Genomic DNA, 19,379 nt, shown 5'->3' with positions numbered 1-19,379 from the left:
ATTACAATCGTGAAGTTTATTTCCAAGGATATAAATTTTAATCTAATTTTAATTGCGCAAACACAAATATCTATTATTATCTGGTGGTTGTGCTCCCAGTTGCCATATGAGGTAAATTTACAGACCTCTACAATTGAAAAATTATGTATATGTCACGCCAGGTAAGGCAGAACCGAGCATACTATCAGAGTTGGCACCGACTGCACAGAGTCTAACGAATTCCCAGGTCTTGACCAAGAACAGCCGCAAGGCAGTATGGGCTTTGCTGCCAAAGGTTTGCAGGTTGCGGCTATCTGAATGGCTTTCTGACGTGATAAGTGAATTAGCTGCAGGAGCCGCAAATGTAGTCAACAATCTGGGTTTGGTACACGAACAGGCAAAGCGGTACAAAGGGAACACCAAAAGCAGTAGTCAGGACACAAGCCAGGATCATGCCCAGGGAAACAGCCAAATAACACAGGAATAGAATAAAAGCACTGGAAGTCAGACGCTGGGGAAGAAATCCTGTTGCTCTGACACTGGTTCAGTATTCAGAGCCAGTTTAAGTAGAAGGAAATATAAATTCCCTGCCCAGCGGTAACATGATCGTGACGTCACCCGGCAGCAGCTCGGCCAGTAAACAGCCGGCGTCAGTGGAGAAGGAGGCGATGAGATGGGACCCAAAACGGGGAGCAGGTAAGTGAATCCTTACAGTATATACGCTAGTAAAACAGCTCTCAGGAGCAACACAGTTATTAGTAAATCAACATATAGTACTTAAAAACATGCAAAGTTCACTTATATAGGAATTGGCTACACTCAAAGATTTTATTTTCATAAAAACATTTTATCCAGAGACTGGAATTTGAAATGGATGGCCATCAAGGACAACTGGACTCTTTCCCTGAATATTTCTGAAAAGCAGAGCATTACAAACAGCATAACGAAAGGACATTCTAAAGATCCCCTATGTGGATAATTAGCCTCCTATATTACAGATGTTTATTAGAAATGGTCCAAGTGAGGTGGGAGAAACAGACTGAGCCATTTAACACTGTGTTTATTGAAATTTGCCATTTTTGACACCTTAGTTTGCGTGAATGTCTATTTAAATGTATTATTTTATATCTAATAAATACAGGGCCTGATTCATTAAGGAAAGTTAGGCAAAAAAGGGAATTAGTTTTCTCCAGGACAAATCATGTTACAGTGAAAGGGGTGCAAATTAGTTTATTATTTTGCACATAAGTTAAATATTGTCTGTTTTTTAATGAAGCACACAAATACTTGACAGCTTTATTTGTACATTGTAATTTAAAGTTGATCTAGGTAGGACATACCATATTCCAACTATAAATCTGTCCCACAATTTAAAAATTTATCTTGCCCTAAAATGCAACATGGTTTTGCCAAGGTGCAAAGTTACTAATTTATTTTGCTTTCCTTTCCTTAATGAATCAGGCCCATAATCCACACAATTACTCTGCGCATGCCCAGAACCGGACAATATGCCACAGACCGCAGCAATGTTCAATTCATCTTTGAGTGCAAAGGACACTTACTACAGCCTATGATTTCAGACAGGGAACAGGGTGGGGGAAGGGGAAGATGCCTGTAGTCAATGAACAGTAAAGGTGTGCCAAACACAAGCGTATACAGCAGCGTTCGATTCAAACTCTGGGAATCTCTCAATTGTTTACCAGCTGCATCTCTTGCTCCAGCTACAAGTCTAGTCTAAGTGCCAATTACTAGTGATGACGGCTGTGTAAGCAAGGTATGACATGTGTTTGCAATCAGGAGCAACTCTGAAAATGTATTTTATGTACAGTAGACATTCATAACATTTTAATAAATGTATTTCATGAAAAAAAAAAAATTAAAAAACGTTTTGTTTTATTTTTTTAAACATTAGAACCTATATTATTAATAGGTGACATTAATTGAATTGCTTTCTTTTTTTTCTGTGCATTCTTTTGTGAGATTATATTCCACATATGCATTGGATGTATCCTGCAGTGTCTTGTTTACTAAAGTAGACCTACTTTATGTGTGTTTTAAAACAAACACACATTACTATCTACAAAAAAAGATGGGGAGGGTAGGTGCCTAATAGTGTAGTATTGATAGAACATCTTTGTACCATGAATAGATAATCGTGAATGCGTACTAGATAAATATGATCATAGGCATGTAGTAGACGATCAATCCAACAGGTTCAGTGAGTGTTCTTTAAAGGTTCATAGTCATCTCACGAGAACACAACAGAAACAAATAACAGTGTAGTATTGTTAAGAAAGGTGAGTCCCAACCCCACACCTCACACTCCAATTGTGTTTATGCGTACTGGATATGGAATAAAGATCACTCATCTTTATCTCTCAATATTGTTTGGCCGCCTATATTGGTCGTCAACACCTGCAAACAAGGTAAAAAAACAGATATGATGTAGTATTTCCAAACAAAGATATACTTTAATAAACATAAACTTATTGCACTCACAATATGACAAATAAAAATCAGCTTATCTGTAAATCGAAGGATACAGACCAGGAATACCCCTTAAGCTGCGTTTCAGCAGTGTCACAAAAAAAACGCATACTTGCCAACTCTCCCGGAATGTACTCCCAATATCCGGGTAGGCAAGTATCCTGCATACTGCAATTTGCTCTGCAAATGATGTGATTCCCAGTGAATCGCGTCAAAGATAAAATACAGGCTAAAAACAAACTAAAAAATGCATATATAATAAATATCATACTAAAACCCACACAATCTGAATTACTACAGCAAATACATGGACAAAGCGAAGACCTACAAAACATTGTTCTCTGTATGCATCCCTTATTGAATCAGACCATGCATATTTTTAAGTACTATACATAATGGGTTTACTAATAACTGTACTGCTCCTGAGCACTGTTTTACTAGTGTATATCATACCTCCCGATTCCAGTGGGACAGTCCCAATTTCAGTTGACTGTCACGCTCAACTTACAATTTGTCCCGGTATCGGAGTGCCACACTCCGTTTTCATAGCAGCCAGTTTCCCGGTGATCTAGGAGGAAGTGTGGCAGAACGTCTGTCCGAAAAGTGCTACTGCACATGCACAAACTCCATAACAGCCAGTTTCCACGGTGGTCTAGGAGGAAGTGGGGCAGGACGTCTGTCCAAAATGCGCTACTGCGCAAACAGGAAGTTCATGGCCGGTGATTGGGCTGGATATTGTTCGTGGCTTATCTGTCCATCTTTCGAAACTCCAAATGTCGGGAGGTATGGTATATACATATTTCCAAGAATGTGGTGTGGTACCCTGCTGGTGCTGCATAATTACTTACTTGGAGTAAGCCAGGAAATTGTTGGATTAAAAATGCAATACAATTTGAAAATGCAAATACCCTATCCATTCCGAAAATGTGAATATTTCAACTATTCAATGTGTACCTCTATATACACATATACACACACGTGTGTATGTATATATATATATATATATATATATATATATATATATATATATATATATATATATATATATACACACACACATATATATATATATATATATATACACACACACATGTACACACACACACACATATATATATATATATATATATATATATGTGTGTGTGTACATGTATGTATATATATATATATATATATATATATATATGTATATATATATATATATATATATATATATATACATATATATATATACATACATGTACACACACACACACACATATATATATATATATATATATATATATATATATATATATATATATATATGCATAAATACATACATATACTATATAATTAACAAGTAAAAACATTAAATTACATATATCATTTTCAAAGTCCATGGCATTGGATATACCCAGGCAATCAAAATATGGACGGGGGCATATTTAGAATAAATCAAACACAGATCAATTCATTTTATTGATCAAGTGCTTGAAAAAAAAGAAAAAACTTGCTGACCAGAACCAATATGCAAGTCTCGCTTTTTCATTATTTGGCTCTGAATACAGTTCCAGAAGTACAACTCCTCTGTTCACCTATACCCCCAGAAAGGTGAACGGTTTTCTAGCTTTGCCTATACTATGAGAGTTCCTGGAAAACTGAGTGTAGCAGCGTCCTGTCAGTGATTCTAGTCAGTGTACAAGTGGAACCCTCTGTGCAGTGCGTGTTTCCCTCCGGACGTATATCGGCGCTGCAGTGTGGTGAGTTCTATGGACAGTTCTTATTAATGATCGAATACAAAACTGCAATGACTTGTTGAACAGCTCTGTAGTGTAGTTATTAGTATGATATGCTGTTGCCTCTCTTCTGTCAGCTTACTGCCGCCTGGTATATGCCCGCATCCATATCTGACCTCTATAGTCCTTGTTCTGGTATACCCCTTGGTCACTGAGGTGTCTAGTACGTATTTAATAGGTTATATCTTTTACGTTGAATTTCTTTTTATAATTCAGTATTCAGCTGTACATTTCAAACAATGTGATAAAAATCCCAGTGTCCCCTAACTTTCATGGTTAAGCTCTTGCTGACTGCCCACAGATTTATCAGCATACTTGCCTATTTTTTGTTTCCCCCCCTCCGGAAGATTCCGAAGTGAGGGAGGCGTGACAACATGATTTGCATTGTCATAGCCATAAATCCCACTACTCAAAATGAAATGATTCATGTCATGTCATGTTATAATGAGACGATTTGCATTTAATTGTGCCATTAATGCCCCATCCTGTTTAGAAGAAAGTGGGCCTGGTTTCAGGATGGTGCCCCACTCTGCTAAGAGTGTGGGAGTCCCCCACACTTTTCAGGGAGTACACAAATATGCTTAACAGCGGTGGAATCTGCACTGTTGGTTTAGTAAAGCAAACAAAAAATGATCCAGGCTTTTCTGAGACGGTGGATATTGTTATAACCACCTGTCAGTGACTGCTGTGTAATCTAGAAATCGTATGTGCAGCTTGTGAAATGGACAGACCTACCTTAGACTGAGTGGTGCGTGGATGGAAAAGGCAGTGAGAGAGGTTTCATATACTAATTACTATTGTCACTCTGGAATCACTGCAATTCTAAGACAAATAAATAGTTGCAACCCAGTCTGTACAATAGCCAGCAATTTCCATAAGCATTTTTCTGCTAGTGTGAAATTCTACGTTCTGAATTGAAAGCATTGTGTGTGATTTCTATCAAATTTTGCATGCATAATGCTGATTGGTACCTTCTTGAATGATTAAAGTTTCAGCCTATTATTTGTACAGATGAATAAATTATAATGTAACTTATGGCAAACGACTCAATGTTTGTCTGTGGAAAAAAAACAAGTAATCCTTAATTTGCTTGTTTAATGGATATATCTCTTTCATCAAGAGCACTGTTTTAGCGCCTTTCAGACTTTGAGAGGGTTTGCATCATTGGCCTGAGTAAGGGTGGCATGGCTATATTAGATATTGCAAAGTTATTGGACCATCCAAAAGGACAACAGCCATGGGAAGATTGGCATATATACTAAATGGTGATTACAGACTGCAGATTGACAACTGCACAAATCTGTTCTGCGCTAACATTGTGTCACAAGACAAAACATAAACCGCCATCTGTATGATATTAATCTGCAATACTAAATTCCAATGCAATGTCTTTTTTTTTGGCACCTCAGAACAGAAAGCAAATACTTTTCTGGTGTCCAGGAAGACTGCCATAGGTAGCAGAGCGTTGCTGATTTGTATTGAGTCATGGGCCTCATTTTTGATTGGTAAAGTTTTGTCTGCAGAATGGGCTCTTCTAGAGACAGTGGTTAAAAGTATATGTTACCAAGACCTGGCATCTTGTTTTGGGATGTAATAGCATATGAAATCAGATATTAGTAGGTTGTCGTTGAGGCCACCATGACTTTACAGTAACAGTGATAGACCCTGTTGACATCCCTTTCATGGGCACCGTGAAGTTTTTCAGTACAATAATACGTAGCAACATAGTACTGCATTCATTAGGGAAGTATGTCTAGTCCTATTTAGTACTGAGTGACCTACTGGGTACCCTGATCTGTTAAATACACATGGGACATTGTTTGAAAATGCCGCACTGTCTGACTTCCCGCAGGAAAGTATCCAGATCATCATTGACTCAATGATGTATCACAGTCAAACATTAATGGTGGACACATTGTTTACTAAATTTTTGCAATAAAACTTGTACTCAAGCCTTGTGTGCATGTATGTGATTATTTGTTTACTATACTCGTGCCACCATTTGAGCCAAGTTTGGTGAAAATAAAAGCATTGTCAAATTTGCTAGCACAAAGCCCTAAGACACTTCATGCACAGCTCCTAGATAAACCAGAAGACTGGTACTGGAGATTCCGCAAAAGACACTGATAACATCTGTTCTTATAACAATTATGCATGTAAGACTATGCTGACAGGAAAGCTGGGGGAAATAAGGATTATGATTTTGAAATGATTCCATAATTTGTGTCAGAGAACCAGCAATGTTGAGCGAAGGGTCTTTTCAGTAGAGGTGTTCTTTTCAATAGCTGGTGTTAGAATTGAATGAAGAAAACGTGCTCAAAATTTGCCAGATGTCGATTTGGTATGCATTGCATTAAGTGTGCTAAAATGCTTTTCAAAGACCTAAACAACCAAAACATTAATTGAGAAGTTCAGAAACCCAGCCATAAAGTGAGCAATTACTGATCTACAGCTAGATACACAATAAGAAGAGTGTCACAGTGATATGAAAGTACATACAGGGGTTCAAATCTCAATAAAGCAACTTTTACTACAGAATTATCAGACAGGAAATGAGATATAGAATTATTAAACAGGCATTTTTATTAACAAGTTACATCTCAGTCAACAGCTTGTTGTTATCAATTTATATCATCCCAAAGAATAACACCTACTCATATAAAAATAGTTTTTAAAATAAAAATTAAGGAAGAGAATGAGATAAAGTAACCTGTGTGCAGTGGAATTGCCAGACTGAGCAGACAACTAGGTATCTGGAGGATTCAAAGAATTTTGGCTTAAGAAACTTTAATTCCAAGGTCTCGACAGTGTTTGATGTAGAATAGAGCAACATAGTTATGGATCACTAGCGAGATCACTTGACTCAAATCTTGAGACAAAGCTTTAATAAAATTGTTCTTTTAAGAAAATAACTGAAAAGACCCAATAAGCGGTGGTTCGTGGAACCGCCGCTTAGTAAATATCCCCCTGGTCTATATTTTTCTTACTAGATGTCCATTGCTAAATTTAATAGAGGTTATATATCTGCTTAGGGCAATTTTGGACCACTCCACAATTTGCTGAAAACAAGCATGGCAAGTGCTTTGTGCAAGCTATATGCCGTCTGACTACATAAGAACTGGACAAAAGGAAACATCAATTAACAATGTACATAAAATTGAACGCTGTCTCAGCAAAGTATAGATCCGTGTGAGATGCTTAAAAGCTTATGTGAGATGGTGCTTTAAATCATAGATGCCATGTATTAAATGGATAAGGAGTAAAGAGTGGGTGTATTTGTATTACTCTAATCCCACAGAACCACCTAAAAAAAAAAGCTTGGATGGCTGTAAAATGGGAAAACTCTTGTTCCTTGAGAAGACAAAGAGAAACTGTTCTTCCTAACTTTTATGAAGCTGTTCATTATTCTGCTAAACTGCGCAGACATTTGTTGTATGGGAAAATACTAGTGGGCCATGTGGATATATCATAGAGCTTTAACATCACTTGATGTAGCTCAACATTTTGATTCCACATAATGGAGCTTCCTCTGGGGATGTATGAGTTTGGCTACTATGTGTTATCCCTATGGCTAACATATTAAATAATTATTGTCAAGCTACTTTATGCAACAGTGGTGCAGCAGGCAAAAGTGACTGTCTGCTATTTTATTTGCATTATCAATTGAGGACTAGACCATTAGGCTATGAAGCTTTACTGAATCCAGTACCAGAAGTATAAGGAGTATATGCCTATGACATAGTTGTTTACCTTCAATACACTGACTGATCATTGGCTCTGGCAGCACAAATTATTAATAGTTTTTTATTCAGCTTATGCATGAACTGACAAAAGTCCGCAGTTTCTCATTTGGGCTGTTCTGATATAAGCAAAATGCACACCTAAGTGCTCTCTGAAAATACATTTTAATATTTGGGGATTGATAACATGTACTTTACCTCAGTTTCTTACCAATAACATTGAATCACCATTAAATGGTTTTTTTTTTTTTTAAATCAGGTAAAATTTTATTGCATTTTTTCCTTTAAACAACAAAAAAGCCCAACACAGTAGGCTATCCCCCCAACTATACCCCATACAGTGATACAAGCATTGTCAAGTATTTATACACCATGCAGTTAGAAAAAGCAAAAAACATTGACATTCACATTTCCAAGTAAAGATATAGACATTTTTTCAAGATATAGTGAGATAATGGTACAGCTTTGGTAATACAAGGTACAATCATTGATCTTAATAACATAATAGGTGGCTGGATGTCTGCCCCAAGCTTCAATCAGGAGAGTTCCACTTCCCTCAATCCCTCCGTGACATACGGGGATATCCTCCATCTATACCATATTCTTTCATACTTATCCACCAAATTCCTGCTGGTATACATGAACCTTTCATGGCCGACTGTATCGTTAACAAGGTCAATCCAGCTATTCAATGTTGGACCTTCTGGTGCCATCCATTTCCTAGCTATCACTACCTTTGCCAGCATGAGTAACGTATTGATAAGCAATCTAATGAGTCTACGAGTTTTTTTTGTTCAGGCCTAAACCGAATATACAGAGCCTTGGAGTCAGGGCAATCACTCCCACCTCCAATCTTTTAATACAGTCCTCCACTTCTCCCCAAAAGGATGAAACCAGCGGACACTCCCAAAGCATATGCCAGAAGCCCCCCTCCTCGCTCCTACATTTGGGACACAACACTTTCTGACCACCACTGAACTTAGAAAGCCGAAGAGGGGTGAGATATGCTCTGTGTAACAGAAAAAATTGAACTTGGCGAAATCTAACTGATGCGATGACCTCCTTTGGGCTACATAACACCATATCCCATGCCTTATCACTAAGACGCCCCAGATCTCCCTCCCACCTGCATCGCAGCTCCGGAAAGCCCCCTTCGCCAGATCCTTCCACCAAAATTGAATACAGAAAAGAGATTTTCCGCCTCTGGCCCAACCTTGACAGTTGCACCCTTAAGGAATCTGCGTTAAAGCTCGGGGTAGCTTCCCGAAACTGCGAGGCCAGAGCATGTCTTAATTGCAAATATCTATAAAAGTAACCCCTAGGTAGTTCATGTAGTGTCTGAAGTTGCTCAAATGAATATAATATACCGTTCTCATACAATTGTCCAATGTGTGTTATATTGTAGTTCCGCCAAGCTCCAGCCCCCTCCATCTTAGTTAGTTCTCCAAAATCCAAATTGTCCCATAGTGGAGTGCATGGATCCAGATCCAATCCACCTCCAATCTGGGATGACAATCTCCAAACCTTCATGGCCTGTATTAATAAAGGGGGGTCCCTCCCAACTTTTCTTCCGGCCAGAAGAAACTGCACATGTGTATGACTAGATCCTGTCTCAGAAACCAAAAAATCATGCAAGTCTAGACCCAGCCTTGACCTAAACCAAATTTCAATATGTGCTAACTGGGAGGAAAAATAAAGCCGTAGATTTGGCAAAGCCAAGCCCCCCGATCCTCGAGAACGATATAAAGTAGTGAGTTTAACTTTTGCCCTCCTGCCCGCCCATACCAAAGAGGCCATAAGACGTTCTATGTAACGGAATGTACTATGGGGGATATAGACCGGCGACTGCTGCAAAACATACAGAAACTTTGGTTGAACTATCATTTTGACCAGATTAATTCTACCTGTGACCGACAATGGCAGCTGCTTCCACACCCCAACTCGGCTCCTAAGATAATCAATCTGAGGTTGAACATTACGCTGAATATACTGACCCATATCACTAGAAATCCATTTGATACCAAGATTTTTTAAATACCGGAGTCCATTTAAGAGAAGTCTGCAGAACTTGGCCCGTAGGGCAGGTTCCCCTAATCGGAGTTACACTAGATTTATCCCAGTTAATCAAAAGTCCAGAGTATCTACCGAACACCGAGACCACATGGAGTAGATTTGGCAACGATTTATCAGGATATGACAAAAAAAGTAGCATATCATCTGCATAAAGGGCAATCTTGTCCGTCCTGCAGCCCATCCTTAAACCAGTAATATCTGACTGCATTCTTACCACACATGCCAATGGCTCTATGGCAAGGGCAAACAGAGCAGGGGACAGGGGACATCCCTGTCTGGTACCTCTGCCCATAACAAACTGGCGGGACATAAAGCCATTTACACAGACTCTAGCTGTAGGACAAGAATACAAAAGTCTAATCCACTGAATAAAAAACGGTCCAAACCCAAATTTCAAAAGCACCGCCCACAGGTACCTCCACTCCATAGAGTCAAAGGCCCTAGCAGCATCCAAGGACACCACCACCGCCTCCTCCTCCGCAGGATGGGGCAACTGTAAATGACAAAAAAGCCTTCGCAGATTTATGGCCGTAGATTTTCCTGGCATAAAACCAGTTTGATCAGGATGCACTATCTCACTAATCACCCGGTTCAACCGTGTCGCCAAAATTTTTGCTAAAATCTTAATATCCGTTGCCAGTAACGATATCGGTCTGTATGATTCTGGAAACAAGGGATCCTTTCCCGTTTTAGGGTTAAGAACTATAATGGCTTCAGACATAGACGGAGACACACACCCCTGATCTCTAAAACTTGTAAACATGTCCTTCAGGCGAGGCACAAAAAAACCCAGATGTTTCTTATACAGCTCTATGGGTATCCCATCTATGCCCGAAGCCCTACCATTTGGGAACGATGATATTGCAGCTACAATCTCCTCATCAGAAATTGACAGTTCCAAACTTTCTCTACCATCTATACTCAGTTCGGGTATGGAAACAGCCGCCAGAAACGTATCTAAATCAGAATCTGAGTACTCAGCTCTTGACGCATAAGCCTCTTTGAAATACGTATAGAAAACATCACTAATCTCTTCAGTCACGGTATGTACGACACCCAAAGTATCAGTAATCCCCGCCACTACAGCCGCCGCCCTTTCAGACCTAGCTAAATAAGCTAAAAACCTACCACACTTATCCGCTTCAAAGTATTGTGTATGTTTAGCAAATAACAACTTACGCCTTGATTTATCTAGCAAATAATCCGACCACTCTCTCTGTACGGTTAACCAAGCCATCCTATCAGAAGCCGCATGAGAGGAGAGATATACTTCCTCCAACCGCACAACCTCTTTTTCCAATCTATCGCCTTTCAACCTAGATTCTCTCTTGAAACAGTTGATGCTTCTAATTAAAGAGCCTCTTAAAAACGCCTTAAAGGAATCCCAAACGACAGACAGAGCTGCTGTATCCACATTGGTAGCAAAGTACTCTTCCCATTGGGACTCTAAAATATTTCCATCCTGTAATAATGTCAACCAAAAGGGGTTAAGCCTCCAGAATGCTTGACCTCGAGAAACATTAAGTTCAACTGTTAATATCAATGGAGAATGATCTGAAATTCCCCTTGGCAAATATGCGACACCAGAGACAGCCGGCAGCAGTTCCCCCGATACAAGTCATCATCATCATCATCATCATTTATTTATATAGCGCCAACATATTCCGTAGCGCTTTACAATTGGGGACAAACGTAATAAACTAATAAACAAACTGGGTAAAACAGACAAAGAGGTGAGAAGGCCCTGCTCGCAAGCTTACAATCTATGGGACAATGGGAGATTGACACATGAGGTTAAGTATACATTTTGCATCTTGGCCCAGCCAGACTGCAAAGGTAGGGACTCATAAGCAAATGATCCTGTCACACAACAATGTTATTCCGGGGGTAGTTGTCTTGTGTGAAATTGTGTAACAGGCTAAAGGTAGTGAGGTTAAGATGGTGGTTGAGGAATATTATAAGCTTGTCTGAATAGGTAGGTTTTCAGAGAACGCTTGAAAGTTTGTAGAACAGAGGAGAGTCTTATTGTGCGAGGGAGAGAGTTCCATAGAGTGGGTGCAGCCCGAAAAAAGTCCTGTAACCGGGAATGGGAGGATGTAATGAGGGTGGATGAGAGACGCAGATCTTTTGCAGAACGGAGTTGCCGAGTTGGGAGATATTTTGAGACAAGAGAGGAGATGTATGTTGGTGCAGCTTTGTTGATGGCCTTGTAGGTTAGTAAAAGTATTTTATATTGGATTCGGTAGAAGACAGGCAGCCAGTGTAGAGACATACAGAGTGATTCAACAGAGGAATAGCTATTTGCAAGGAAAATCAGTCTTGCCGAAGCATGTAAAATAGATTTTAGGGGTTTGAGTCTGTTTTTGGGAAGACCAGTAAGGAGGGAATTGCAATAGTCAATGCGGGAGATGATTAGTGCATGAATTAAGGTTTTAGCAGTGTCTTGTGTGAGATATGTGCGGATTCTGGAAATGTTCTTTAGATGTATGTAACATGATTTAGATATAGAGTCAATGTGGGGAACAAAGGATAGGCGTGAATCAAGGATTACACCTAGGCAGCGAGCTTGTGGGGTGGGATTTATGGTCATGTTATCAACAGAGATAGAAATGTCAGGTATGCTCTTGTTGGCGGGTGGGAATATTATTAACTCTGTTTTAGAAAGATTAAGTTTGAGTTGACGAGAGGCCATCCAAGATGAAATGGCAGAAAGACAGTCAGTTACACGGGACAACACAGATGTCGAGATATCAGGAGAGGATAGATAGATTTGGGTATCATCCGCATAGAGATGATACTGAAAGCCAAAGGAACTTATTAGATTTCCAAGAGAAGCGGTATAGATAGAGAACAGCAGAGGACCTAGCACCGAGCCTTGTGGTACTCCAACTGATAGGGGAAGCGGAGCAGAGGTGGCTCCAGAGAAATTAACAGTGAAAGAGCGATTAGAGAGGTAAGATGAGAACCAGGATAGAACTGTGTCTTGAAGACCTAGGGATTGCAGTGTTTGTATGAGAAGAGAGTGGTCAACGGTGTCAAATGCAGCCGAGAGATCAAGGAGAATTAGGAGAGAGTAATGGCGTTCAGTCTTAGCAGTGATCAGATCATTAACAACCTTGGTCAGCGCAGTCTCTGTGGAGTCCTAGATCAATTCGGGAGAAGGCGTTATATGAAGTGGAGAAACATGAGAAACAAACCTCTGCCGGATGCCTCAGACGCCACACATCCACCAAACCCATTTCTGCCACCAAATCAGCAAACTTTGATCTCTTAGCATGTGTATTGTCCCCCACCTCCCTCCACCTGTCAACATTAGAATCCAACACATTATTGAAATCCCCACAGCAGATCACTGGAGTATCAGGAGACAGAGAAATAAAATCACTGCACTTTTTTAGGACCTCACCACTATAGGGGGGGGGGGACATAAACTGACAGCAAGTTTATACGTTTGGAATCAAAAAAGCCCCTTACAAAAACATATCGACCTAATGGATCCGACTCCACCACTTCCAGAATAAAATTTACTTTCTTTCGTATAAGGAGAGATACCCCTCTAGAATGGCCCGTATGAGTAGCATGATATGCCCATCCAACCCACGGTTTCTTAAGGGCCAACACTTTACCTCCCACTAAATGAGTTTCAGTTAAACATATAACATCTGCCCCATACTTTTTCAATTGGGATATGACCAAAGACCGTTTAATTTTATCGTTTAGACCACGTACATTCCAGGTCAGGATTTTAATAGACCCCTTATTCACCTTCCCAGTCGCCATAACACAAGGGAATACACATGAAGCATCTCACCATAACCGTCAACCCCTTCCAGCCCAGGCAGACACCCAGCCACCAACCAGCCACATTAGCATTTACCAAGATAGACAATCTCAACATCCGAAAGCATTTGCATAAAGATAAAGTACCACACTTGTCACTGCATTGTAAGAACTCATCCCTCCCTACCCTATTTAAACAACCCCCCTCCCCGTATATCCACCCCCAACTCAGACATACCTGGATCCCCTTATAACTATCCCACATCTCCTTAGACAACGCACACACCTATCTCCCCGTACTTATGGAGATACCTATATGCGCCGAAAAAAAAGAAGAGGGAGACCGCGACCCTTTAAGCAAGGGAAGCTCCCCAACCCACAAATTCACCCCTAGTACTCCCCTAACCCTCCCATCTATTAGCACCAACAACAGAATTCAGCAGTTTCAAATACTATCACCTTATACATAACATTGTCATAAGTATCCAAATACCTACAATATTAATCACAGTATTTCAATTTTATATAAACATACATCCAAGTGATATATATTATCCCAAACATTATAGCTATCAAAGGCACATAGTCCTTAATGGTATCATCTCAGTTCAATAGACCAATACATCACCAGGAGCATCTTCAATCCGGACGAAGACCACTAGGAGCTCTCCTATCCAGCCAGTGAGTCGCCTCAGACGATGATCCAAAGAAAAGGGTAGTCCCATCTGCAATCACCCTCAATCTTGCCGGGAAGAGCATAGCATATGGCAATTGCATTTCACGAAGACGACGTTTCACCAGTATAAATTGAGCTCTGCTTTTTTGCACATCCACCGAAAAGTCAGGAAATACAGCAACTCTCTGGTTTTCATACATCAGGGGGCCCTTAATCCGAGCCAATCGCAGGATAGCATCCCGATCTTTATAATGCAACATCTTGGCAATAAATGTGCGCGGCTGTGCACCAGGAGGTGGTCTCTGTGTCGGGATCCGATGTGCCCTTTCCACCGCAAACTGGGCCGTGAACTCCTCTCTGCCGAATAGCTGGATCATCCAGTTCTCCAGAAATGTCTCCGGAGCATTTCCCTCCGCCTTCTCAGGGAGACCCACCAGTCGAATATTACTGCGTCTGAGGCGACCCTCCATATCTGACATTTTCTGTCTAACCGACACCATCTGAGCCTCCAGACCGGCAACTTTCTGCGGTAAAGGAACTGTAGTATCTTCAAGTATAGAGATGCGAGCCTCTGTCTCCGACACACGTTCCCTAATTTTCTGAAAGTCCTGCCGCATCAATGACAAATCAACCTGCACTTCTCCGATTTTATCCATTACCTTCTTTTCAGAGGCAGCGATGGCTTTCAGGACCTCCTGAAGAGTAGAATCAGCAGGTGTTTCTGCGTCTGTAGAAGACTGGGGTACCCGCAGCTCAGATGCAGGAGCTCCCCCTGCCGCTGTAGCAGGATTAGAGCGAGCATATTTCTCCAGCTTGCTGGCAGCAGTGTTACTTGCAGTGTGCTTTCCCATGATGGCACCTGCTATGCCCAGATGTTGATAGTTGCACTCTTAGGTTATTCACTTACAGCTCAGCTTATAAACTTGATGTTATAGCAGAACACCCAGTCCTCAAATCCACAGCACCCTGGATGTCTCAAATGGAGATAAAAGCACTATGTTAAGTGATCACTGAGACACATGTACTTTCAGGCAGCCCCTGTATTCAGGCACTTCACAGAGGGAGAACCTTCAGATACACCTAGTATTCTCTTCACTGTGGCACAAACAGCAGCCCCACACCAGATAGGTTTTGTCAGCTGAGCCTTTACTCATACAGAGATGTATATACTCTGCCTCCCTCCGACAATACTCTCCCAAGATGGCGCCTCAAACCACTTCACGGCGGGAACCCGAGTACTGACCTTCCACTCCTTTCCAACTGCCAGATATCTTCTCTCTACAGAGCCAGCTGTCCCCACTCTGAACAAATAAGTGTTGTACTTCAGTGTTTTACTCTCCGGCTAGAGCTCAGTCTTTTCCCCGCCAGCAGGTTCCGCCTCAGCAGCGCTCCGGTCACTCGTGACTCTCACAGCCGCCCTGATCCTCCAGCATACACCAAACTTGCCTCTGCTAGTGCCAGGACAGTTCCCCCACAAAATTATTACGGTAAGAGGGAGTTACAGGTCATCAGGATGTCCGACCAGGATATTTAGGCTGGGGAGCTCCGGTATCTGCAACTTACACCATGCTCCGCCAGGCCACGCCCCACCATTAAATGTTTTTAAATATAAGTTTGCTTATATTGGGACTAACCAAGTTAATTAAAAATTAAACTACTGCCAAAGCTCCTATTTATCTTGTAGCACTCAGTGATTGTAATAAAAAAGCATGCTGCTGCAGAAAATACAGGGGCACAACCTTTTTATGTTTAAAATAAATGAAACATTATTAACATAATTTAACATTCCTATTCTGAAATGCCTCCAAAATCACCATTTACCTATGTTCACATAGATCCCAAAATATGCATATTTGTTGTTTGCCAGGCAAAGACAAACTAGCTAATATTGTATATAAACTTTATTCTTTGCAGATATTTCAACTGCATTAAAATGAATGACAGCGCCATCACCTATGTTAGCATTATTGAAACCATTGGGAAGTGCAGGTCTTTCTTATGAGAAAGTCCTACAGAAAAATATGAAGTAAAAGAGAAAGTACCCCGATAAATTTCCTAAAATATGGAATGACAAGATCGACTCATCTCTCATTACTATTAGGTAGAGAATTGGTATGGGGTCCATAGGAGAGGTTCCTCTCATGGATATAATTTCTATGTAAATAATGTATATGCCACTGTATGTTAAAGCAGCAATTCCACATAGAAGATTTTTATTTCTTATAATAGTAAGTCAAGTACATTGTTTATGCATGCATTTTTAGCTATTCTCCTACAAATCATTATCTCCTTTTCAAAAGCTCTCTGGTTGGCAAACAAAAATGACTGCCAGATACAGTCAATCTGCTTCACAGGCTCTCCACATGTCATGTGTTTGCAGAAGAGAAAGAAGGAGGATGTTGCAATGAAGACAGAACTTAAGGGTGTTTCAAAGTCTCACTGCTATCTACATCATGTTGAATGTGACTGTGGTTACCATGGTAGTTTCATGGGATTGCTACTTTAAATTACATGCGTTTTCAATGCTTGATCTGATGCAATGCAATTAGAGAATATAAACCACATTGTGCAAGTCTGTGATTTTGTTGGGTGCAAATGTTTTATTAAGTGCAGTTGGAACTTGTCCATGACATTTGATTTTTATACACAATTAAGTGTTCAAAGCAAATCTTTAATAATGGTTTGTCTAATGGATAGTGTGTAAAAATTTGTTAAATAATCCAAAATCTTTTTTTTGGTTTAAGTTAAGGTTATATATAGGTCATGTTAGGTCGCCAACATTTAATGATATTTTTTTTAAAGGTGAAATTTTCTTTTCCCCACCCTCACTGTCATCCTCCCAGCCTTTCTACTTATCTCTCCGGGCCGTCGCTATTATTAGACAAAACTAACCAGTTGCCTTGGGCCCCAGTGCTTAAGGTGCGCCTAAAACACTGTATGATTGACATAATGCCACTCATCCAGTGTGTTTAATGCCCCTGCGTCGCCCCCACACTGAGTGCCGACCGCTGGAATGAAGGCGAAGCAGCCAGCAGCTTCTTACATGTGAAGCTTCTGGCTGCTGCTCCTCCTCCTTCATGTCAGTGTTGCACTGGGAGTGTAGTGCATGGCCAAACTATACTAATGACTGATCCATTATATATCGGACATGCATTCCATAATGCAGTGTACTGTTGTACAGATATGTCTGCAGGATATTATTCTGTTTTTATATTATGTTCACTCACTGTATATTTATATTCTGGTTTGCGTAGACAAGACACCTCTTTACAAATATATCGCAATACACATTGCAATGTGTTATTTTATTGCAAAATATCTGAACTTGACAACTAGAGTATGAAATATATGCTTATGTCGCTTCACTGTACAGTAAATTGTGAATTTTACTCTATGCATGTTACATTTGCCATAGACTCCCAGTCCCTTTCATTGCCTAATATTTTAGAACAATAAGTGTAACACTCATGTCCATTTAATATATTTATTTCCAGAGATGGCGGCTTCCATATGGAGATGTGTGGTGAAAAGAGCAGAAACAAGAAGGTTTCTTCACAGATATATGTCTCTATATAACAATAGCCATGGTTTTAATGAGACAGAGATTAAGACTAAGCTTGCTCAGTTTCCAGGAGGATCAGTGGAACTCTGTAAAGGAGAAAATGGAATTGCAGAGCTGTACATAAATAATCCAGTTCGAATGAACGCATTCACAGGTATACTCTGTTCAAATATCTTAGATACTTGGCATACTCAGAAATGTTTAAATTGTTGTTGTACTCTGTGATTTGAAGATTCTCAAACAATGCAACAGTCTAAGTCGGAAAAACGTGCAAACATTGATGAATGTGCAAATGAAAATGTGCAGTATTTTGTATGATCCAAGTGAACTCTTTCAGTTTGCTCATTGGACAATAGCTGACAACAAATATAATTTCTCCATATAATTCAACTGCAAACTGTAGTTACCCCATAAGAAACATGTTTTAGTGTTCTATAATGAGATCCATCTGTTCAGTGCTCCAGTCAATTTGTTGGATCACTATATATATTTTCATATACATTAAAAAACATCCGTTACAAGTAACTTTTATCTTTGGTGGAAACTGTTAAATGCGTAGGCAATTGCAAATAGTGTTTGCTGTGACCATAATGATGTGAGAAGTATATGGAGCTCTTGTACATAAAATGCTGGCCTGTATATATATATAAGGATCTGGGTTTATGGTACAGTTTATATAGTTAGCCCAATTTATAGTGATTCCCATGTTACACTTTGGTACAGACTCAAGATTTAGAGGAGTTATAAAGAATCAATACAGAGTTAATAAAGACAGGACCCAAACCAAAGCATTTTTACACTTTACAGAGGTACCACCACTCACCACCTGAGCGATGGGCCTTGCCCGCATCAAGTCACACCATAACCTTTGAACCAAAATCATCATTTGAGCCCTTGATATTTGTAAATAATGTCTGTAAATGAATACTTGTAGACTTGCCAATCGTAAAGCAGGTTAATGTAGTGGAATATAGAGATGAATAATAATCTCCTAAAGACGTTATTGTTCTTTTTAGGTTGCACATGGGCCTTGCCTTTTGTTTTTATTATAGAGGTGATCGAAGGTGGGGAGGAGAAATGAAAAGCAACAACAACTTTCCATTTCTTTCTCAGTGTTTTCTGCAGGATAAAAAAAATAAATTTTTGTTTTGGGGGTTTTTTTTTCAGCTAAAAAAGTAGTTCACATCAGTGGGAAGAACAGCAATGTAGGAGACACTTGAATACCAGCATTAAATCTAGATGATAAAGCCATGTAGAAGTAGAGAAGCATGACTACATTTTCATATTGGGAATAATGTGGCTCC

General features: G+C 39.9%; 1 protein-coding gene and 1 long non-coding RNA gene across 5 annotated transcripts in view; one reads left to right on the top strand and one right to left on the bottom strand.

The window, feature by feature from the left end:
* Positions 1-1,853: 1,853 nt before the first annotated feature.
* On the bottom strand, positions 1,854-3,353 carry LOC142142863 (uncharacterized). The gene is made up of 2 exons (XR_012689367.1): positions 2,975-3,353; positions 1,854-2,394 (listed from the first exon to the last, which is right to left on the bottom strand). It is a non-coding gene; the product is annotated as an uncharacterized LOC142142863 (long non-coding RNA).
* A 545-nt stretch (positions 3,354-3,898) lies between these two features.
* ECHDC1 (ethylmalonyl-CoA decarboxylase 1) overlaps positions 3,899-19,379 on the top strand; it is a 39,474-nt gene continuing 23,993 nt past the window's right edge. The window contains exons 1-2 of one of the 4 annotated variants that reach the window (XM_075203036.1): positions 3,899-4,208; positions 18,008-18,229. In XM_075203036.1, the coding sequence (XP_075059137.1) occupies positions 18,010-18,229 (220 nt within the window). In that variant the 5' untranslated portion in view covers positions 3,899-4,208; positions 18,008-18,009. The other 3 variants (XM_075203034.1, XM_075203037.1, XM_075203035.1) reach the window with 3 other exon arrangements.

Source organism: Mixophyes fleayi, chromosome 3, assembly GCF_038048845.1.
Source record: "Mixophyes fleayi isolate aMixFle1 chromosome 3, aMixFle1.hap1, whole genome shotgun sequence".
Classification (NCBI taxonomy): Eukaryota; Metazoa; Chordata; class Amphibia; order Anura; family Limnodynastidae; genus Mixophyes; species Mixophyes fleayi.
The sequence above is the reverse complement of the archived record's forward strand: the minus strand, read 5'-3'. Positions and strand labels throughout refer to the sequence as shown.